At 34.3% G+C, this 24,430-nt stretch overlaps 1 protein-coding gene across 1 annotated transcript in view; it reads right to left on the bottom strand.

Moving 5' to 3' along the window:
- Positions 1 to 414: 414 nt before the first annotated feature.
- LOC311211169 (adhesion G protein-coupled receptor A3-like) overlaps positions 415 to 24,430 on the bottom strand; it is a gene marked incomplete at both ends in the record, with an annotated part of 272,815 nt that continues 248,799 nt past the window's right edge. Inside the window, 2 exons of the mRNA XM_084289723.1 lie at positions 415 to 1,636; positions 4,886 to 4,981. Coding sequence (XP_084145849.1) covers positions 415 to 1,636; positions 4,886 to 4,981 — 1,318 coding nt within the window. The remainder of the gene's footprint in view (positions 1,637 to 4,885; positions 4,982 to 24,430) is intronic.

Consider the following 24,430-nt stretch of genomic DNA (forward strand, 5'->3'; position numbering starts at 1 on the left):
TCCATGGCACAGTAATAATATTTTGCTACAAAAATAAATAAGTAAAAGTTTAAGATGCTGATATGCTTATAAAAAGTGTCTGAAGTTACTACAGAACAGAAATGAAAATAATGAATGCAAGTGATGTATTTCTAAATAAATGTGCTGTGTAACAAAAGGATATTGCCTCTCGTATTCAGTTGTCTAGACTTCATTTTCTAATTACCTTTCAGAATAATTTTATAACTTTTAAAAATTACTTTTAAAACTCACTATCTCTTTCTTTTAGACTCTTATTAAGAAAATGGAAATAAAGATGGAAAAGCTGTACAATTTGCTGATGAACGACACAAATAAGCCATCTTATTTAGTTTAGAATAAAAGCAAAGATAACGATGGTTTAGGTGGAAAAAGGACATTATGATGGCCCATGAACTACACAGTAGTTTCATTTTTCCAAGGGCCAGTTTTGATATTTCCTGTACTATCTGAGCTGTATATCATGGCTTCATGCACATTTCCCTTGAGAATTCCATTGTGATTTGTCGTATTAAACGGCAGTGACTGTGTCCGTGGGTGCATTTCAAAATGAGCTGGATGGTGCACAGAGTCACTTTCTGGCATTTTAGCACAACTATATATTACAGTACTTGCGTCGCTACTTTCGGGCTGGTTGACAGTGGGATATGGATCACTTTTTGAGCAGCAGGCCCGTCTGTGACCTGACTGGCTATCATGTGTACTGTGGGGACTGTCTGTATGTGAACTGTGGATGCTGCCATCAATACTTGAAGGAATGTGATAGGCATATTCTCTCTCACCTGCAGATCTATGCCGGCTGAAATAACGTGGCTTAGTTCTGCTTTTCAGACATCTATGAATGTGCATATTAGGTCTGAAGCTTCCCTCATTATGGACATGAATATGAGCTTCATCATCAAGCAGCTGATCACAATGCATTTTTGCACAACATGGTGTCACAGGAGAAAGGCAGTTAACGTGATTTTGAACTGCTTGTAGGTTAGTGAGTTTGCAGTGGCTAGCAGCTGGATGATTAAACACAGCTGACTTGCTGGGACATGGTGATTCCTGAAGACAAGGTGCATGAATTTGAGTGTCCCCATTGATGTTAACCTTTGGGCGCACGTTAACTTGGACGGAATAGGTATTTCTTCTAGATGGGCAACAGGACCACCAACAATGCCACACATCATCTCGCTTTGCACAGTGATGGATCAGGATGAAAAGCCCCAAGGTCACACAGAAGGCTCCATAAAGACAGCTAAATATCATATCCAAGAAATGACCTTGAGATACTGCAAGTGCTCCAAAGGTCCACGTGGCAGTAAACAGGAACAAAGTGAATGCTGCAGCTCGAAGCTGAGCCTTAAATGAATGCTCATTTTCCAATAAGGAAGAAGAAAGCATGGAGCAGGCTGCCTGGGGAACAGACACAGAGTCTGTAATATGACCATGGCCCACCTCAGTACTTGGTATTCTCTGCGGATCTTCTGTCCTTTCCTTTAACTCATACTTGCGTTCAGGATGGCGCTTCAGTTGAATGTATGTGCAGAGAAAGTAAACACAGGTAACTAGCACGATGAAAGCTACTGGCCCATAAAAAGCACCAAGACTAGGCTCCCATGCCATCCAGCAACTGGAAACAACAAAAAGAGAGAGTCAGGAACATATTATAGGTCACTTTAGATGTGATGCATGACAGACTGAAGTGAAACTGGGCTTTCTTACTAATTTGTATGTCCCAACAGTTTCTCAGAAGCTTGGATAGGTTTATTGTGAGAACAGGACTGTGTCTTTAACATCAACGAAGCTGCAATACTGCTTTCCTTTTTTTTTTTTTTTTTTTAATCAGAATAGAATGTCTAGTATAATTTAGAGCATATTAGGGATGAAAATTTCAAAGAAATCTAGGTCAGTTTATAATCTAGAATTCCACTGAAGTCTATTTATGTCAACCTCCAGTATTAAAAATGTCAGCTCTAATACATTGATAAAAAAGCAAATGAGGCATAGCTTATACAATATGCGTGAGCAATAGAAATGTACAGATTTCAATGGGACATCTTCTTAAGTTTGAAGATTGTTCTCAGGCAATATTCTTGTTGCCAAAGGGGAGAACTGGCTGAGTAATAAGAGGAGACTGAAAAAAGTGTTTCAGTTGAACAGTGTCACCAATTTCCACAGTGAGCAGACCCAAAAGTTACATGGCATTTCTGGGTTCTCAACACTTTCTGAAAGTCCTGGCAGTTAATTTATATGAATTATTTATATAGTTATTGAATGCTATCAGAAAAACTAAGGTAATTGACAGCCTCTTTGTAATACACTGGTAGCATAATATTACTGTAGCATTATTATTTGCTGAGCTTTAAATACTGTAACTATGACTATTTCAAAGAAGCTTAAAATAGTTCTTGGCCAGTATGAGATGAATAAACCTCAGTCAGCTGCATAATTTAGCAGCAGTCTAACAGGACTGTCCTGAGGATGAATGAGCCGATAAACATCAGAGAAGAAAACACTTCAGGCTATTGAAATCCTAGATGGACTTTAGGAGAATTTGGGTTGGGGGTGGGGCAAGAATTAATATTTGCCCAGTTTTTACTCTTCTTTACAATCTACTTTTACCCATTGTTACAGACAGGCTACTGAGCTGGTGGTCTAAGCTAGCACAGCTGTTATTAGGTTCTTTATTTCTAAATGTTGCATGGATTACTGGAAAGAGAAGTTAATTTCCTTGTTTGTTGGACTGTAACAAAAAGTAAGTATCTCAAACTTCAGAAAAAAAAAGAAAAAAAGGTTTAAATTAAATTTTCAAAAAGTTTTCTAGCTGTTAGGTTAATTATGGTAATAAGTCATTGGAATAAAGCGTGGTGTATCCATTATTTGAGCATTTAAAACACCTCAGATAAATAACTGTCAGCAATAGTTTGAATATAGCTAATTTCCCACTGGGTCAGAAGGACAGACGAGGCGATCTGTCATGATCTGTTCCAGCTCTAAAAGCAACCCTGTGTGACACTTTGTACCCATTTAGGCATACGTGATTGGTCGCAGTCCCTCCATTACAGTGAGGAACCTTCTGATATCCCATTCTTGTCAAGCCAGGAATCATCCACCACTTACTATAAAAAGGACAGAACGAATTTATCTTCCAAGCTGAGAACGTCTCAGCTGAAAACGATGAGGTCCCACTGGGTATTCAACATGACAAACTGCAGCATAAATACCTTTTTTTTTTTTTTAAAAAATCTGAACCTTAAACAAAAACATACACCCATTCCATTTATTAATGAACTTAGAAATCATCCAAGGGGTATATATTTTGCTGTCAGACATGCACATGAAAAGATTCCATGAAAAATATCTGTGAAAAGATAGGTGAGTTACTACCTATATTTAATTGGATAAACATGCAGCACTAAGCTACATAAATACTTGAAGTACATTTGAATTTGAATGCTGCATATTTGATGCAAAGTGGAAAATGGAATGTTCCCCAGTGGAACAGTCTCTTGGGATGCTCTTATTTCAAGTGGAATCTCATTGTGGATCACTTCAAAAATCAGTTCCGTAAAAAAAAGTTCAAGTTTGTGCATCTACATTTTTCTGTGCTAATACTATTAAAAATGAATAAGGCATATAACCCACTATGCTGTTGTTGAATTAGATGATTTTTATTCATTTTTAAAACCATCCCTCACCTGTGCCTTGTTTTCAATAAAGATTGTGGTACCATGTACTGATTGGCTATGATTAACATCATTAAAGAAGTATAACCTCTGTAACTGTGCCAAAACCTAAAATGTCTCACACATTTATGAACATAAATAATTGAGCCTTTTAATATACTGTTGATTATAAGTGATTGTCTAATTGGATAAGTTTGAATAAATATATGAATATGAGTTGGGCCCTAGGCAAAGCAAACAGTTAGCCACTGTATGCACTAATTTATTACCAGAATTTAAATTTCAATTACCTATAAAAATGCTTTTAAGGAGCCAAATGTTCACTTACAAACCATTCTGCTTCAATTTCCACTCTTCTTACACAGAACATAGCTAGCTTCAAATGCATTATAATAGATGCTCAAAGCAGTAACTAAGAGTAACATCCTCCAAAGTACAAGCAACAAGGTGCTGGCAGAGCACTAATAGATTCATTTATCCATTAGTGTGTCAGTCATTACCATATTGGTCATTTACATAGAATCTATTTAACTTTACAGTCTAATTCACTTTCTGCCATGCTTTTATGGAGAGGCTTACTGTTCTTTGTTGATCTCTCATGTTTCGAGCCAAGAATTAACAACATTATGATGCCTGGACACCTTGCAGAGATACACTGAAGACTAATATGCTAGTACACAGGAGAGCTATGTCATGACTGCAAGACATGTTGACTGAAAAATTTCCATATGGTGAAAATCCAAAATTTTATCTTTTTTGGGGGGTAGGAGGAATGGGGATTTTTTCTTGTCCTTTTCTTCACTTAATGATTTGTAACTTACTTTAAATAAGTTATCCTGGAGAATATCAATTCAAGGCAGATAACTTAATGAATTAAAAGTATTTACTTAAAGGTCCCATTAAACATGCCTTCCATAATATTCTTTCAGTTACTCAGGTGTAAATGAGAGGTGATTTTATAAATGAGAAGTGGCTCTATTGACCATAATGGAGTCAAACTGGCAGATGTGAAGCAGCAGGCCTCAGATTAACAAATCACTCTTTCATACCTATCAATTCAGAAAATTTCATATTAAATGGCATCCCAAATAGCATGTCTGTACCCTTTACAAAGTCATTTATATTTATAAGCATAATAATAAAAATGATTTTCTTAAAATTTCTATTGTAACAGTATTTATTGTAATACTTACTATGGTGCATTGCCTTCAATCCCATAATTATTGATATTGGTTGCTGCTGTAATCCCACATATAATAAAAGGAACTCCACCACTAATCAGATAAAATCTGTTGAGAGATAACAACTGATATTTTAATTTGCCTGACTTGTAGCTGAATAATTCTTTGTAAACTGTTGTTATTTCATGAAGTTTCTTGACTATACAATATTGCCCAAAACATTAAAAATGTCCTTAAAAATCAGAAAGCAAAACCAAAGTATTATCACAATAAACACTGCAGTTTATAAAGCAAACAGAGCTTAATATTTGATACTTAAATGGATCCTCTTTTCAGTGTCTTGAAGAGTTACTCTAGAGTTACTACTAAATCCTTAGTAATAGTTACTATCAGTAATCTTAGTAAATGTAGTTACTATTGCAGTCATATGGAGAACAAAACCTTGTCTAATGAAAGAACCTACATTTCAAATAAAAATACTTGTTTCACTTACCTATGTATTTGTATTTAGTAATTATTAAATGTGTATTATATATTAAAAATATCTATTAAAACTATATAATACAGACAACAGACAACTGTTTTCATTTTAACCTGAAAATTTTCTCAGTGAAATTCAGTAAATTCACAGAAACTGTTTCCTAGTTCCTGGATGACAGATGAAATGGAGTTGAGTTAGGCAAAGAAGGAAGAAGCAACCAACTTTTCAAAATAAATATATATATATATTTTTTTTTTTCTGAACAGAGGAGTAATCTGGAGCAATCAGGAGGATTAAATATCACTTTGCATGTACCATACTTTTGTTCATTAAATACCTTTAAATATCCAGCCTTGCAAATGCATTAAAATGTGAGGGCCTCTAAAACTTCAGCAAGATCTCATAAATATCTAAGAAGAGTGTTAATCTCCATGTTAATCTTTCTTTAGAGACTTGTATTTGAAGACAGAAAGCACAAAGTTTCTTACCCCTTTAACTGGTTAAATGCCACTGAGCTACTTGGAAACAGCAGTCATCCCAATGTATCATCATTAGGCTTAAATTAAAGTCCTAGGGGATGCCTCACTGAAGTTGGCATCCTGCATTCCTATGTCCAAATGCAGCAAAATATATTGTCCTCACATTTCCATTTACATAAGCAAAGCACGAAATTACACGTGGAGCACAGCACTTCAACTGCTGTGGCCTCTGAGGTGGAGAGCACCAGTGCCTGGCACATGTAAGGCTACAGCTGGCAGGAACGCTGCTTAGCGACAACAGAGCAAATCACAGAATCACAGAATCACAGAATTTCTAGGTTGGAAGAGACCTCAAGGTCATCGAGTCCAACCTCCAAAATGTTTCACTGAACTTAGAAGCTCAGCTAGTTCTCTGAACATCCCAACTGATTTTCTATTTCAACCTGTGCTCTTCTCTCAGTAGAAAAAAAAAAAGTTTATTTACAACACATTCCTTTGCTGTGGGAAACATTAGGCAGGGATGCAAACACTTTCCAATCATTGATATTACATCGTCCAAAAGGACTAAGAAGAGCCTGATAATATAAAGAACACATTCTGTCCAGAATCTGGCCACTAGTTTTCTAAAACGTGATACATAAATTAGATTTTTTTTTTCAGCCACTGCAAGGCAGGATTTTTACAGAAACAGAGACATAGTAACTTTGACCATTTAAGTCCAACCCTGAATTAGTGTTAAAAATTTCTTCACTTGTTTCCCCCATGTCCTTGGGAAGCAGAATTAGAAGCCAGGCCTCAGAAAATTTCACGTTAACATTTACAGTCAGTCTTTGTCCTAATGATCTAAGCTGTAAACAGAGCAGAGAAAATCATCCTCGACATTCATCAAAAGCCCTTTCAGCTTTTATAACTTCAAAGTCATTGAATATATACATTTTCTTCAAACTTGGCTTATTCTGTAAAGCTCAACAAATTCCAATGAACAAGCTGCATCCTTACAAAATCCACCCATTCACTGCATTTTAATGATTGTGAGTATCTTTTGACTTGAGCATATTGAATAAGCTAGCTTAATAGCTTATTATTATTTTTAACAAAGATGTTCAATGACATTTTTTGAAACTTCAGGAAATGACTAGGGTAAGCAATGAGGCATAGAAAATTTAATCCCAATTTGTCTAAGAAATAGTAAAGAGCAGAAAAACAGTATAGAAGGAAGTATAGGAAACTGCACTTCAAATTCATCTGAAGTGATTACACCATAGAATTTACCTACAATGCAATCTATAATTTCATTTTTTGCAGAGCAGCCACTTTTTACAAATCAGATACATACATTTAAATCATATCATTATTTAAAGTCTCATACAAGCCTGTATTTGGGTGTTAGATAACCTACTTCATATCTCACACTTTCAGCAAGCTGCTGTACAAGACAACGGTAGCATCAGATGTTCTGCAAGCACTTAGCTACTCGGTGCTTCAGAAGCATGGCAAAATCTAGCCAAATTCCTGTCCTGTATCATTTGTGTGAGCTCCTGGATACATCACCAAAAGGAGAAGTATTGTTCATGAAAATCCACATAGATGTTAGTTGTGAGGAAGTTAATTTTACACTTAATAAATAAATAATTTAGACCAGTATAAATACAATCTAAATGGAAAAAAAAAAAGTTTTTATCAATTTCTTCTTTAACACTCAGATGAGATGATTAGTGTAAAAAAAAAATAATTAAATTAAATGGATGAAATGAATGAATGAAAATGTGAAGAAAACATTGATACTAAATAGCTAGGATTTGTACTTGTAGAGAACCTTTTATCTAAGAGAATTAAAGTGCTTTATAACAAGAATTAATTTAGCCTTGCAACCCCCTGTGTGACCAACAAACACTATTTTCCCTGCTGTATAGATGAGAAAACAAACAAGAAGAGATTAGGTGTTCAAGGTTATGCAGAAAACCTGTTTCAGAATGAGACTCCTTAAATCCTATCATATGTTTAAACACACAGCACCTAGTACTCTAAATGAAGAGCCTGGGCATATCATACTATCTAGGTATATGTCTCCAAGCCCAAGAAACAGGGTTTGCCTCTCCAGGGGTTCAAGCAGGAGCAAGAAGAAAGCTCCTTGCTGATGGATTCCCTGGGTAGGGTGCTTCCCTGTTACTCCCTACAAAGCTTGGCTCGTGGAAGACGAGCCTTTTGTGCATTATTTTATTATTACACCAATGATAGGATCCATAGGAACAGTGTTAAGCTGAGGCAGGGGAAGTTTAGGCTGGACATCAGGAAGACGTTCTTCACCGAGAGGGTGGTCGCACACTGGAACAGGCTCCCCAGTGAAATAGTCACTGCAACAAGCCTGTCTGAATTTATGAAGTGATTGGACTTAATCACATGGTCTAAACTTTTGGGTAGACCTGTGTAGTGCCAGGAGTTGGACCTGATGATCCTTATGAGTACCTTCCAACTCGGGATATTTTATGATTCTATGATTATTCCCTGTGCAACACTAGCACTAACATCTACTGGTATTTCATACAGGGTTGCTGAGCACATACATGGAGCTTCCAGATCTGTTCAAGTGGTCTGAGTTAAGGGCTGTAACTGGAGAGATACTTCTCCACCTTCTCTTTTTCCCCTCAAAAAAAAAAAATTAAAAAAAAATTATATATATATATATATGTATATATATTTCTCCGACACTGTTTGCCTAGCTTACATTTACTACTTCCTCTCATGACGGTCTTGGTTTTAAAGCCTGAAAGGTCTACAGCCTTTGGCTTAGTAACCAGCTTTCATCTTTCAATTACTTTCTCTGATTTTTGTAAACATGATAAAAGATATTTCGTATGAAATGTATACAAGCCCTGGCTCTACACCAATGACTTAGTGAGACTGGAACTGTGGGATTTAGGAGATCGTTTTCTCACTATACCAGTGGGTTGTCTCCTCTTCTCTACGAAAAAAACAAGCAGTAACTCAGGTCTCAGAGCCAATTTCATCAACTTGTGTTACACTTCTACCATTCAAGGAAGTGAAGGGTGATACTCAGGTTACCAGTAATGAAATGCTGTAGGAAGCAGAAAGAAGATGGGCTATTTGGAGATCCCTGCTTTGACAGATCTGACTGTTTTGAAGGAGCCAGCTAACACAGAGGACTTGTAGTTGACACAGCCATGCACACGGATCTTTAAAGACTGGGAAACCACAGGGAGAAAATTAAAGCTTTTTTCATCTAAAAATTGATCTTGACAAATAGTTAATTTATATAATATTTTTAAATTGTTTTACAGGGAAGAGCATAAAACCTGTGGGGTGATTTTGGACTTTGAAGCAACTGCCAACCTGTTGCTTCAATAGCCTTTGCGAAGAGTTTAAGATTTGTATATTGTTGTTTTAGGCCACGCAGGGATATCCTGAGGATTCCTAGCAGGCTCTCACATCAGCATACATTTATTTAGTGAAGCTCATTCTATCACATCTTCAATAATGTTGTTACCCAATCTAATTAGATTAAAGCTAGCATGGTAGGCTTCTGCACACTGCATTTGCACCTTCTAGCTGCAGTGCAGGCACCACCTGAGGCCTGAAAGTCAGACTATGCAGATGCACTCAAATGATGTGCAGTAATTTGTGAGGAGAGGAATCATACTCATTGAACATGAGAGGGCACCCCTAAGTTCCTGCTGCAGCTGCCTGAGACCAGTGAGTACCATATATTTTATTACAAGCAGCAACATAAACACAAAAAATCCCCAGCACAGAAGCAGACACTGCTTGAGGTGATGTCCCTGTGTTGACATCACATCTTACTATATTCCAGCTTCCTTTCAGCAAAAACTCCTCTTGTAAAGCGAATTCTACAACAAAATACTGGGAGCTACATAGCCAATCTGATAGAAACAGGATAATGTCAGCAAGAATGACTGCAATAGCCTGCAGGCAGCATCAATTCTGCTAACTTAACATACAGTATATTCTTCTAAGTTTATTTCCATAAATATTACTCAGTAAGTCACTGAGTGAAAGGAGAGTTCTACCCAGTGATGAATTTCTTGCTTGAGTGTCTGGCTTTTCTCTAGCCCTAACTTGATTCCAGATTAAGACCCTTGACTGGAATGAATTCTTCCTGTGCTCCAAAAAGGATGACACCTTGGCTTTTTGGGTGTAACCCACAAAACCTTATTTCTTATTCCCCTGCCCCCCAGAGGTTCATATTTATTGCTTGTGTTGCCTCCCTGTCTGCAAGTGTAATATAAACACGGAGGTGACACCAAAAAAAAGGGGAGGGGGGAGAGAGAACAGATCACAGTATGCAATATTAAAGTTTATTTTAGTTTTATTAGCAAAGTCAAACTCTTGAAGGTAGATAATACAAGAACAAAGAATTGTGTGGAAACTGCATCTAGCACCTAAATGTGTAAATATTATTATTCATTTTAACTACCTGTTTACATTCCTTTTTATTTTCCACAAGAACTTTCACTCATTCAGCACTGATGGGGCAAAGCTCGCTGTATAGGTAGATATTATTTTATTTGCATATATATAAATAAATATATATGTATCCCTTCTTTCTAGATCTAATTGCAAATTAAGAGCTTCACAAACATTAATTAATCTTCAGAATGTCCCTGTGAGAATATGTATAATCTTTTCCGTTTAGAGGCAGAAACTAAAGTGCAGAGAGATGAATGACAAAGCCATTAAGAAAATTCTCTGCAGATTTGTTGCTCAACTTAAGACGTCTAGACCCTCATTCAACAAAACTGGGCTCTAATTTTCAAGTAAAATTGGCTGTGACACTGGAATTTAAATACTTTGTTGGATCTGGCCTTAATATGGAAATCTAGGTAATAAAGAGGGAGAATGTTAGTCATAGAAAACATGAAGCCTCACCTATCAAACATCTTCAGAAACACTTGCCTCTTTCATGTTAGCCCACTGCAGTAGATAGAGTGAGCTTCTTTTTCTGCCTGGCAGAAAGGGTAAAGGGTTACCCTGTAGGCCAGCCTGAGTCAGAAGAGAGAAAAGAAAAACAAAAATGCATATACCAAAAACAACCAGCAAAACAAACAAAAGAAAAAATACCACCAAAAACTTGGAAAAAAGAAAGAGAAAATTCAGAAGAAAAGATAACTATTGTCTCTTGTGTAGCTACACCAACCTGAAAAGGTATTTCATTTAACAAGCAAGGGAGATCTTGCTATTTTCTTATCTATTTCTTTATCTTTCTGGAGAATGCTTTGGAGATTGTTGGAAATCAGAAAGAACTGACTCCTACAGCAATTTAGCTCTGTTGATTTCTACTGCTCAGGCTTAACGAATAAATAACTTCAGTCAAGATATGGAGGTACTCATGCTGAATTTAATTCTGAAGTAGTAAGTAAAATATTATATAATGTGTTGATGAGAAAGAATATAAATGTATCACTATTTCTTGAAGAATATGTATCTATCTATGTATATTTTTTAAAAAGTTTAAAAAGAGAATAGGGATCACAGAGAAAACTCTATGGCAATACTTGGATAAAAATAATAGCAGAAAGCCTCACCCTTCCAATAATTCATGCTTTGAGTATTTTCTGTTTGCACAATCACTTTATCCCTAGGAAGCACAACAGGTTTTTCAATTGTTTCCACAGTTAATTTATAGAAGAGAAATGGCTGATACTCTCGTTCTGAGCAATACATTGCTACCTTATTTTTCCAGGCATTTGACTACTCTGGTGTAGAGCTGTTAGCTGAAATTATTTTGCAGTTCCAGCCTACTGAATCAAATGCAACTGCTTCACTGAGCATTGCCGTACACCTTTAGAAAGTCAATTACCATCAAGATGTCCTTCTGCTTTTCAAAGGGGATAAAAGAACCATTAACCTATCAACCCTCATCAAGGCAAGAAATTCTGATAACAGCCTATATATGACAATGACATTTTATGTAATATGAAAGTGAAATGAAAAGTAAAACATGCAAAGACAGTAAGTGCTATACCCTTATATTGCTACCTATTTAATATCTGATTTGTTTTATATTAACACTATTTTCTGCATGTCAGTAGAATCACCTTGAATTTTAAATAGATAATATGGATTTCTTTGCTTTTACTTGATGCCATATTTCATTAAGCCTGCAAAAGGGACCAAATGACACCACTAGCAAGAGGAAATATATTTAAATTTGGATCAGCTATGAAAGCCACTTAAAGGGTTTCTGATCTTTGATCCCCTATGACTCAATTTTGAAATCACATTTTTTAAAAGGGATTTATATCAATCTGATATTTAATTATGGCATTCATTAATACAACTTCCTGAGTTTCATGTGATGTAGAGTTTGACACTTACTTGTTCTGTAGTCAACTCCTTGATTTCTAATTTATATATTATCTGAAAATCTACTGTTCTCTACTTTCAGAGGAGCAAAAACTTTGGTGAGAACATTTATGGGTTCTTTATTCACTGCTTGGCATAAATTTGGTCTTAGGAATCAGAAAACAGCAACAAAATCTATTTGTTGCATTAAAAGAGATACTCTGAGATCTTATTTTTTATTACAAGCTAAATTACATCATTAGAGTTGAATCGTTTTGCCTGCATGAGTTTCACAAGTAATATGTGAAACTGTCCATTTTCTAGAGAACAATGGTCTTAGTTATATTTTCTGTTAACTTTTTTTGCTGTACATGCACAGAATGATTCAGAAGATATCCACGACCCAGCAATCGATGTCATGAAGATAGGGACTTTATTGGTAGACCCAGGTGGCTTGTTATTAGCTTTGCTAATAACAGCTGAACATTCAAGACAGATGTGTGGAAACAGACTATGAAAAGAGAACACAAGAACTCCTTGGAAATATCTCCAAGGAGGACATGTTAGTTCTCTGCTCCTAAATTCACATAGACTTCTCCTTTTTTTTTTCATATATAAATAAATGATATTATATGAAGGGCAAGACCTTTATCCACAGTTCCAGAGTGATTAAAATTGTTCATCAGAAAGGAAAAAATACAAGAAATGCTTCAGAAATATGAATATCCACAAAAAGTACATAGTTATTTGCACAATTTCTTGCAAGTCTTCTATCATATTGTGCAATATTAAATCCTGTTCCAGAGGGCAGGTGATAAAGAATTTCAGCTTTCTCTACTGAACTTTTAGGTGGGCATGGAAACAACTGAACTGTGATTTCCAACAAATTTTGTCTTATGATTTCCTTTGATGTCTAAAAATGTGCAAGATCCTCTTGAGATCTTTCCCATAGTTACGACACTTAGTCTCTCTCTGTCATTTCAGTCTTCCCTTATTCTGAGATATTTATCTTTGACACTCACCTGCCCCTCTAGCCATGTGAAACTTACAGGAACTTAATGACTTCTATCCATCTTAGATTACCTAGCCAGTTAATAGAGTGGGAAGGTCTCAAAGACAGTCACGTATATAAACAAATTGCATGATCTAATAAACCTTTAAGGAAGTCTTTAAAGAGACCATGATATAAGTGAAAGCAAATTTCCATTACAATTATAAACAACATGTGAAAAATGTGAACTTCAAAGGCTCAAAAACTAGCATAGAAATAGGAATCTTTAAATTCACTGTTTTCAAAAGATTTTGTCTTTTTTACACTAATACCATTTTTACTCTGGTCTTCTTTACTCTTGAACAGTGAATGTTGGCTGTAGTACTTACAGAGAGGAAATGGTAGCAAGAAAGCACAGCTACCACAAGCTGAAAAGCATTTTTATCTTCTCTGCTGGCCCTGAAACATTTCAAGCATCTTATAAAGCCCATTTGATTGATACAGGTCATTAAAATAATGTGTTTAGGAAATTTAACGTTGTCCCATGAAATCTGCTATTTCTGCCATAAAAAATGGGCTTTCTTTAATGAAAATGAAAATTACAGCTTCACAGATAAGTGCATGTAAAACTGCTGAATGCATCAGCTGGTTTTTGTAGCATAAAAGTGATTGGGTGGTTACTATTATACAGTGTACTCTCAGAAATACTTTAAAATTATAGATGTCCTGCCCACTGTGTAACATGCATAGTTTTAATATTTAGTACCATATATCAGTATCTCCATATAAATTGCTTTCTTGTGAAGTGTTCAGAAAAATGGTAAATTACATCTCTTTATCTAGATTTCTTCAGTGTATCCTATGCATATTTTAAAATATCCACCCACAATGTTCAAGATATTTTTACTGTCTATGTATAGATATATATGGAGGTAGCTTTACTGGCTTTTAAATATTAAAACTCCAAATTATTACAGAATTCTTACTGTGTCTGAGGTTATTACTGATAAGGTAATAAAAGCCACATCTTTAAAATACTGTTAAGTATTAGGTGCTGCATCATCAAAATTAAACAGAGTTCGTGTTTCAGGCTTCTGCATCTCTGGGTTTACAATTATGTGCTAATCACAATTTACTTCTACCTTCCATCTATTTAGGTAATTGGGTTTATTTTCAACTGCATGTATCTAAAATCTAATCACACAGCTAGAGCAAGATGTATCCTCAGGCAAAGTGAGAGAACAAACAGTCTTGTTTAAGACATGAAGCAACCACACACTAAATAAAAATAATATCATTTTGATTATTAAATCTTCTTGGTCTACAAGAAGTATTCACTCACAAACCCAGAGGGCTATTTAAATAGCGATGCATTTACACAGAAGATCCATGGAAACCACAGAACTATTTCTGCTGATTCTTTTAAGCTACCAAGCTTTTGTCACCAATATATCAGAAACACATTTTTAGAGAACACATGAAATGTTTTCCTGAAAAGATTTTTTTCTGATGTGAAAAGCATACAACCTGGTCTTGAATTCCTCTAATGTCCATATTCAGTAAAGGAAGAGACTCTGTACTTTGTTTTGGTTCCCATTAAAAACAAAACAAAACCCCTCTTAATTTCTTCAAATTATTCTAATATTTTTAGGGTTTGCCAAAGGTCATGAGTTAAACAGAGGAAAAATTCCTAAAAGCTAAAACCAAAACCAACCAAACAAACCACAACAAAACAGTACTTAAATCATCAAATCATCAAAGACTTGATTTTCAATGATACAAAATACTGCTTTCAATCACACAGAAAACCATACAGACAGATGTTAACATCCTAAGATATGTCATCCAAGATGATTTTGCATATCAATTCTTAAGGCAGTGCAGTATTTTTTAATTTGTTTACCAAGATTGTACAATGGAAAATAATAATAATAAAAAAAAATTAACAATAATAAAAAACTATTGTGTGCAATGTGTCTGTATGAGTTAAACATAGGGCTTTTTCTTTCTTTGTATTTTTACCCTTAGCTTTTCCTTGCTCTCTTGGTGAAATAAATAAATAAATCTGAGTACTTATATGGAGCAATTGAACAGAATAATGTACCTGCCTTAAGAATTAACTTGCAGTCCACAAAGACTGGAGTTATTGAAAATTTATGCACTAGAAATTTTAAATAGGAACCTGCAAATGTAGCTCAGAAAAAACAATCAAGGTGAAACATCTCAATTTTTTTCAACTAGAAATTCTTCTGAATATCTATTACACAATCACTTCTAAGTATTTACTTTAATGTTCTTTTCAGAATAAGAAAACATATAAAAATGTTGACATTTCTTATGAATAACAGATCAGTTTTACAACTGCCCACATTTGGAGCGCATATATATATACTACTACTTATAACCTCAAAGGACTTACATAGACAGAAAGCATTAGAAATCCGAAACCTATTAATCTGATTAACTGTGTATAACTGCTCCCCTTGTCTTGTTAATTGGATGGTATTCCAAATTTTTGAAGACACATTTTATTACTTCCTCTCATTTGTCACTTAGGAATGCTTAGTAATGACAGCTTCACTTCCATGTATTTCAATATTGTGGTATACTAAGTATATTAAGTTAAATTTCCTTCTTTTCAGGACTTATTTATTAGCTGGACCAAGTCATTTTCAACCTATGTAACAATGATTAATGTATTTAATATTTTTCTAAAATAATAACAATAGCCTGAACCACATATCATTCCTTCACATAAATGAATACATCACATTTTTGTTATGGCATAACCAAGTTCCCCTCGTTCTTACACAGACAGGCTGGTCAGAGTACACTGACCAAGGTGAGCAAAGAGCTATTATGCATAACATGTCCTGAGGCAGGAAACAATTTAAAGCATACTGCTATTTGTCAGTTAACTTATTTGAAAAACATTTTTGACAACACCCAACTTCTTGATGTACAAATGTATTATTTTCAGAAAATGTTTTCTCCATTTCTGTTTGTTTGGGAAGAATTTAGAGAAATGCAGTCTTTGATTAATTTTTTTTTTAGGAAGATCTCATAGCTGGGGAGTAAATAATAGAGGAAGATTGCTATGAATGTTTATTTGGTATAGTGAATTATTATACAAAGTGAACCTGCTCCTCTCACTGATAACCACTTGTGCAATAGTCAGATGCCTGGACTCTTCTGTGATGGGGAAGACCCAGTCTCAGCTTAAAATAAAAAAAAATAATGGTCAGTCATATCACGTATGAATGCTGACAACAGTAGATATTGAAATTTTCACCCCTTTTCTTTTTTCAAAAGATGTTTTGAATTCACAAGTGGTGCTAATTTCCTTACAAGGTAGGGATATTTTCAATTTGTGAGGGCGAAAAATCATTCCTCCTATTTATTTTTTCCTGCAGTTTTTTAGAAGTTTGTTAAACTTCTGGAAAGGCTGAAAGACCAGGGAGATAACAAGCAGAGTCCTCAAAGGCTGAAGCAGAATGAGGTGGATACCACATGATGAGTTTCTTTTGCTACCTTATATTCTCTCAGCAATAGCTTAGATATACTATGTGTAATTTTATGGTAATTTCTTGTGTTCATAGACATAATATATATTTTACATTATGCAGCTATGAATTTTATCTTTATATAATATAAACTATGAATTTTAATGATGTTCTGTTAAATTCATTGGAGTTAGTTTATGGGATTGAGAGTGAATTTTTGTGTGCTTTAATTCTTACTAGTTTACAGCCTGTTCATTTCATGTTTGTGGTCCATTTAAGATGAAAGGTAAAAGGAAACAAGATGAAGATGAGAGGAAGAAATTAGGTCCTTGGAGATTTTCAAAATTGAAGAGTTAAACTAGATGACTTAGAGATATTCCTTCCAAACATTATTTTTATGTTTCAATGATTAACTTATTATTGATTATCTTTTAAATCTTGTGAGGGTCCACCCATATCTTCAGTTGTCAATGCTGAGAGAAGGGCTCTTTAGACTTACTTCTAGTTTAAATCACTCTGTTAATTGAAATATATGTACTACCTACAGAAGACTGACTCAGAGGTGAGTGAGCATAGCTTGAAAATTCATACAGTTAGAAGACTATGTATTAGCCAGAGAGAAATCATTAGCAGAGCACAGTGCATTATTAAGATGTAACTGAGGAGAGGACTGAGGTCAGAAAGAGACCCCACTTAACATTCCACCAACAATGTCTACAGCTGAGACTGGAATGTAGAACAGTTGCATCAAAAGAAAAACATATATGATATATATAAAACCTCTCTATTATTGTATCAGATCAGTTGTGCATTCATTGCTTAGGTAAGTGTTCCTATTAACTTTGGTAAAGTCCCATATGAGTGAGATACAAACTTGCATGATTTTGTACTACACAACTGCATTCTTTTACAGAAACTAATCTGCCATTAAAGAATCTTAGCAAAGTTTCATTCCTACAGTTTGCAAAAGAAGAAGCTTAGTTTTTCTTTTTCTCCCATGGCGAAAAATTATACTAGGATTTTTACAGCGTGATCTACTTCTAAAACTCACAATTTACCTTGACAGATATCCAAGTAGCTAACTTAAAATGTTACCAAGCAGGTGTTACTGGTTATAACAAATACCAGTGAAGAGAGTTAAAACATAACGGCAATAACTTCCCCTCATGATTTTGGACTTCTGGCTTCTTACTGGAACACTTTCTCCTTCCTATTTCATATTACATAATTTAACCAGTTAAACTAGAAGCAGCAAAAAGCATTCTGTTTTAGTACCATACATGAATGAATGATTATGAATTAACCAGTATTAAATCACAGACAAGCTGTGTTCTAGTAATAACTTGAATCCACAAAAGCACGGAGATTTAAAGTTAATGGTAAAAATTTAGGTTGACATCTAGTCCTTAATTCACCCTATTGAAAAGTAAGAAACAAAGGTAAATTGGCATGAGTTCATGAGTGTCAACCCCAATTTTTAGTTTTAACATTGAATTTTTTTTCTGTTGTCGGTTTTAGTCTAAGTTGAGCTATAGTAAATACTATATATATGATGATTGTACAAATGTTTGCTTTTTTCTGTTTAAAAACTGACATACACAGTAATCAAATTTTGGCAATTCCTATCCCAGATTTTAACCAGGAGCAAAAACAAAGCTTTTCCATCATGTTAAAAGGTCAAAGGGTAAGATTTAAAAAATTTACAGGGTTTCTTGGGACACTCAGCCAGAAAAGATCATGAAACTTCGAAAGAAAAGGGCAAGCAGAGGAAGAGATTTATCTTTATAAATAAATAATAATAGAGAAATAGTAATTAAAAGCTAGAAATGACAAACCATTTCCAGAATGTTATGTTACTGCATTAACAATGCAGAGAATAGAGATCTGAAAATCAGTGAACAGCAGTCACTGCTAGCATCACAAAACTCTAAATTTCATTAGCAACGAGCATCTCATTGCTCAACTTTCCAGGTCAAAGTCTGCCTAGTTTTGCTAGTTATAATAATTGCTATAGGATTTGGCAATGTCAGAACATCAGAAAGAAGTAAAATGTTCTCTCTAGTTGGAAAACACTCAAATGCATGAGGAGGGAGTATAGCTTACTGGTTGCTTCTTCGATATTACTAATGGAAGACTAAGATTCTGCATAAGCACAAAATTTTAATATCCTTGTTATATGAGAAAATAACAAGAGTATGACACGATGTTAAATAGTCCAAAATGCCTTATGTATGAATTATAGACATCAGGGGGGTGGCTATTCTGAAAATAACAGTGGTAGTAGTTCTTTGCCCATGATTCCTGCTCCTTATCTCTTTGACTCATGAGACTGACATCAATAACCCCAGAAATCAAATTCCAAAGTGGTATACATAAATATTTATGTGAAATGAACCCTGACTATATTTGTATGTATATATAGGTTTTTGTTTATTTATTTGAAAAGCAGGATCCTATGACTGACCATTCATATAGATAACAAATACCACAGATTAAGACACTCCACATTGAAGTTATAAAATCAAGGATTGCAAAAGTAAAAAGAAAAAAAGTAATAGATATATCTGAAGAAACTGTCATCTACTTAGATATTTACAGGCATAAGTTTGTGGATTACGTTCTTAGTGAATTATCTATTTCTACTGAAGTGATTATTTGTAATAAGCATAGCTACCAGTCAAAGCATTTTAGAATAGGAAACATCTTACATTTCATGTATTTTCCACAAAAATCATATAGAATATTTGAAGATAAATCTCCACAACATTACTAACATATCCACTGCTCATAAATATTGAAAGCCAAATGCTAATTATCTTCAGTAACCATAGTTCTATTATCTCTTAATTAATAGCTAAAGTAGTAATGAGGTATTTCTCATAATCAATAGATAAATAATAGTTTTCTCTGAAGGTCAGATTTTCTTTCACAAATAATTTAGGCTAGCTTTCACTTTCAGATAAACTGATAAAATCTTGAATGATTCCCTACGGACCAAGTGTGGTCCAATAATAATGGCACTAGCCCTTTATTATTTATTGAGTACTCAATTAATATAGGCATAAAGTTTCATCTGGACATTCTGTTCTGCTAAGGTATGTTAAATATTATACATTTAAACTATTATACATTTAAACTATTTTAATCCCTATCTTTAAAATTGCAGGAAATTTACATAATTTTAACTAGCAATAAGCAATAATTTTCATCTAAGAACATTTTTTATTTTTTTTTTTCTGTGGTTATGTGTGTTTAAATCCCTCTGATTCACTGAAAACACTTTGTGGGTGTGGATGTCTCAGAGCAGAAGTTGGCCTAATTTTTTGTTATGTTTTATACAGTAATGTGGTACCTGAACAAAAATACCTGGAGGATCTGCAGCCAGTTTCTAGTAGACTCATAACATTTCCAAGCACTAAAGGCATATTTGGAACACATTAGTTTCAAAGTCTCTTCTGTCAAAATTTGCTTGCATAATAAAACACTAGAGATTCTTCTAGAGCTCCACAAGACTGTAGGAATTCAGCAGTAAATAAAGGTCTGAAAAATTAGAACACTTAAGAAAAATGCTTGTTTTAAGAATAATCAAATTGTAGGACAGGAATGAACCTCAAGAGGTCATCTAGACCACTTAAAAATTCTGAGGCAGGGTCACATTAAACACTGATCAAGAACGGCTTAGGTTTATCTAATCTATGTTAACAAATTGCTAATGACAGTATTTCCACAGCTTCCCAAGTGAAGTGTTTTAATTTACAACTATTCTTGTAGTTTAAAGTATTTTCCTAATATCAAACTATTTACCCCCTACTGCAAATTAAGCTTATTATTTAGTCTTCAGTACTTTCAGAGAATTTTGTCATTAATATATTCTAGACATCGTCCTAACATTGTTATTAACACATAAATAGCCATGAGAGTTCACAATTTTTAAGTAATTTCAGTTCACGTATTCCTTCTTTCAATTTTACAGCTGTCATTGCAAATAAGGACTTAGAAACTTGCTTTACAAATCCAGGCTGAGGGGTTCAAACAAAATCACATGACTCCAGAAATCAAACTCTAAGCACAACATGAAATATTGTGAGTTTTCTAATCGTACTCACAGATATTCTCTTTTTCCTTTCCTGCCCTTTCAAATGTAGAACCTCTCAAGAGATGTGTCTCACTAACAGGTAGGTCAAAATTTCCTTTTCTGATGCCTCTCTTCAATGCCTTTATCTCCCATTTTCTGTACTTTCAACTATTTCACTGAGTTTCATTTACAATGCATGCTGTTCTGCACAGGCAATTGTCCAACTGCCTCTGTAAACACAACATATACTCACAGCAATTTATAATAGCATACTGAACTAATGCAAGACAGACGTTGAAAAATCAGATCAATACACAGGAAACAGAATGCCCATTTTGAATATGTTGCAGCTGTACTTGAAATTTATTTTTTTTAATGTAAAATGTAAAAATGTTAAATGTAAAAATATGTAGTTTAAAATGTTCAGTTAAAACAGCAGAGAAAATATTACATATATACAAGAACTGCAGACCTACAAGACCTACAGATAAGACCTGCCTTTCCCCTAAGACATATGAACTACTGTAAGGAAGCTCCCAGCAGGCAATTTTGAATTAATCCAAAAAATGTTCCTCTTTAACACCTACAGTCAACATAACCTATTCATCATTAGTGAATATAACCTACCATGAGGGCTTCATTCGCTCTGTGTACTTTTTAGTACACACTTTATTCAGAATACTAAAATTATGTTACATAGAAGAACTTTCATTTCCCACTCTGCAGTAACCTCAACATCTCTGATTCATTTTCCTGTTTATGCTAAAAGGAAAAGTGCTGATAAAAGTAAATGGCAAAACTCTGAGGCATTGATGTATGAAATGTAGCTTTGAACAGTGAGCTGCCCTTCTACCTACACCTTGCTCTTGAAGATTATTTCAGTCCTTACAGCCCTAGCAGTTGAAGGACAACTAAAATTGATCTGAAGCCTGCACAAAGTTCTAAAATACTCTACCTTTAAAGTATTTTGAAAAAGAAATACTCCATTTCGCAGGAGGATGCTAACTAAACATTTTTGCTTTAAAACTGATTTTCTCATTAATTTCTTCTCATTTGGAGTTTTTAAGACCAAGATGAAAAGAAGAGAAACATCTGTGTTTCCACTAATGGGTTTCAATTATTTAGGATACAAAAGCTCAAGGTGATCAGCTGTGTATATGCGTATTTTACTGTGGTAGCCAAACTCAAAAACAAGTGAATTATTCTAATGCAACTTTTCCTCCTGAGACTTCTAAACCCTCCTTCCAAACATGCATAAACCAAACAGAGATTATCAAATGCATTTGGCAGGACATATGCATAGAATGAGTCAGGTCTGAAGCTGCATTTATGGTACTTAGAGTAAAATATGCTTCAGTATACTAAATTTAATTTGTGTATCTGTAGATTTCACCAGTCATATTTGTCCAAGGAATATATTTTTCTTCCCATGAACTTTTCCAACCCTTAATAAACAAAAAAATCTGAAATGTTAAAATCATACATTTAAAACCATAATTGCATAAAAACATTGTTTAAATATTTGTTTTCTGTTCCTAATTTATTTTAAGAAAATCCATATACTATTTATTGTTTAACAGTTGCTCTTGGTATCTTATAATATCTTTAAGCCAAAATTAGTTAATGGAATAGTGTCAATGTATTGGCAAATTCAATAACATAAAAGATCTATGCCACGCTAATATTTAAATGCATAGTGCTCGTACTGTACTGCAGTTACTACAGAATATTGAACAATTCTAAAATATACTAGTTGGTTGCCTGCAGTGTTCTAGGTTTCTGTGACATTGCAGTTCATAAGTCTGTAGAACATCACAATTCTTCACATCTTATTTTTTTCTTGCACCATCACTGTTCTCATTACAGTTAAGCTGGATGTGTATGTATAGTTACTTAAAGCAAAGGTGAACTGTGCCAAACTTTTAGTTGCATCTTTCTAATGTAATTTTCATAAGAAGGACTTGTGTCTTACAGGAGTCCAACTTTATTTAAATGAAAAAAATGATTCACTTTTAAATTTTTCAGTAACTTAAATAATCCACAATTAAAAGCTAGAAAGTGTTTTCTGTAACTGTTGTGAATATTATTTTATCTAGATGGAAATACTTAGTTCTTTGTCCATACCACGGCAATAGACAGAGTTGAAATTATCTTATGCATTTCTCTTTACAGATTTTTTGCATAATCAAGTTTAATCTACAGGACATTAGAGAATTATATCAGAAAATATTTAGCTCTTCCAAATCTGATAAAGTTTTCTACAAAGCCCCCGTTGGAGTTTGAATATATTATCTTCAAGGATTTTTAGAATTTGCAAAATTTCCAATCAGGGTTTTACATTTTGCCTGGAGCAGCATATCAAAGCATGGAACATTTTATCAAGCTTACCCTACCCTCTAACTTGTCCTGTACAATTATGTATATGACTAGCTTGAATTCTAGAAAGTGTTGAGACAAGGAGTAGTGTGACAAGAATTCTGAATTTACAGAGAACACCTAGATGTGAACTCATGATAAAAGCAGCTGAAAATTCAACCTAATACAGTTCTGAAGATCAGTATTTTGTAATTACAGCATTTCAAACCTGAAAATATCACATATATCATTACGATTCTTTCTGAAGCTCATTTCTTCGTAAGTTTACAAATGCCATAACTCATATTGTTAATTTTTAAGTCATCATTCCCTCATTAAATGGCCAGGTCATTAAAACACCATTAAAACACCATCGATTATGTTGTTAAGATGCCTTTTTTGGGGGGCGGCGGGATACATTTGTGAATAACTAGAACCAGGGACACTTCCAGGTCAAGGGGTCTTGATCTTGATATATGACTTGCAAGTTCAATAAGTAATAAGTTAATATATTTTTCGTTTGCAATAAACACTATTCCTTTTTATCTATGGGGAATAATTCAGACACTGTTCTTTAAACAAAGAGGAAAAATTTTGCCCTCTACATCAACATCTCATAAAGATTTGTTTTTATTAAATTTATACTCTGGAATGCATCAACATCATGTGTATGCCACCTGCATCTTACTTATGGCAGTAACAAAATCCTTTTTCTACTTGGACTGTAACAAACTCTTGAAATAAGGTTATCAATCAATGAGGAAACTCTTTTCCAAGCATCATTCACTTAAGATGTGTTCAGTCAACTTGAAGGTGAAGAAAAGTTCTAATCACTTCTCATTTGACTCAGGCAGGAAAATGCCTCCTCTACTGGCAATTCAATGCTGTCTAAACAAGTATTTACATGTCCTATGCAAAGCGCAACATCTTTCTTAGGGTACCACTAACAATATATTGCTACTGTGAAACTGCTTCATATTTTAGTACTTTGCTTCTAATGAAAGTGGGCTAGCATGAAACAATTAGTTCAAAGCTGAATTAAATATTTTCTCTGACCTAAGATAATTTTTCTCCATTCGACGGAAATGCATTTAGCTTCAAGCTGAAATTGAACATGAAGAATTCAGGAAAATGTTTCCCTTGTCACCATTTTATACTCTTTTCCAATACAGATATTTCATTTTCATTGCTGCTTAGCAATAAAATGGCTCTGGCTATAATCCATGACTCCATTTGACTATGTATCAGCCTTTCAAGAGTGAACATGTAATACCAACATGTCCCTAATGTATCAAACCAGCTTCAAAGCACCTTTAGGTTCTAGAATACTCTCCACCTCGTTCATGATGAAC

The sequence above is a fragment of the Netta rufina genome (assembly GCF_964035555.1).
Source record: "Netta rufina genome assembly, chromosome: 7".
Lineage (NCBI taxonomy): Eukaryota > Metazoa > Chordata > Aves > Anseriformes > Anatidae > Netta > Netta rufina.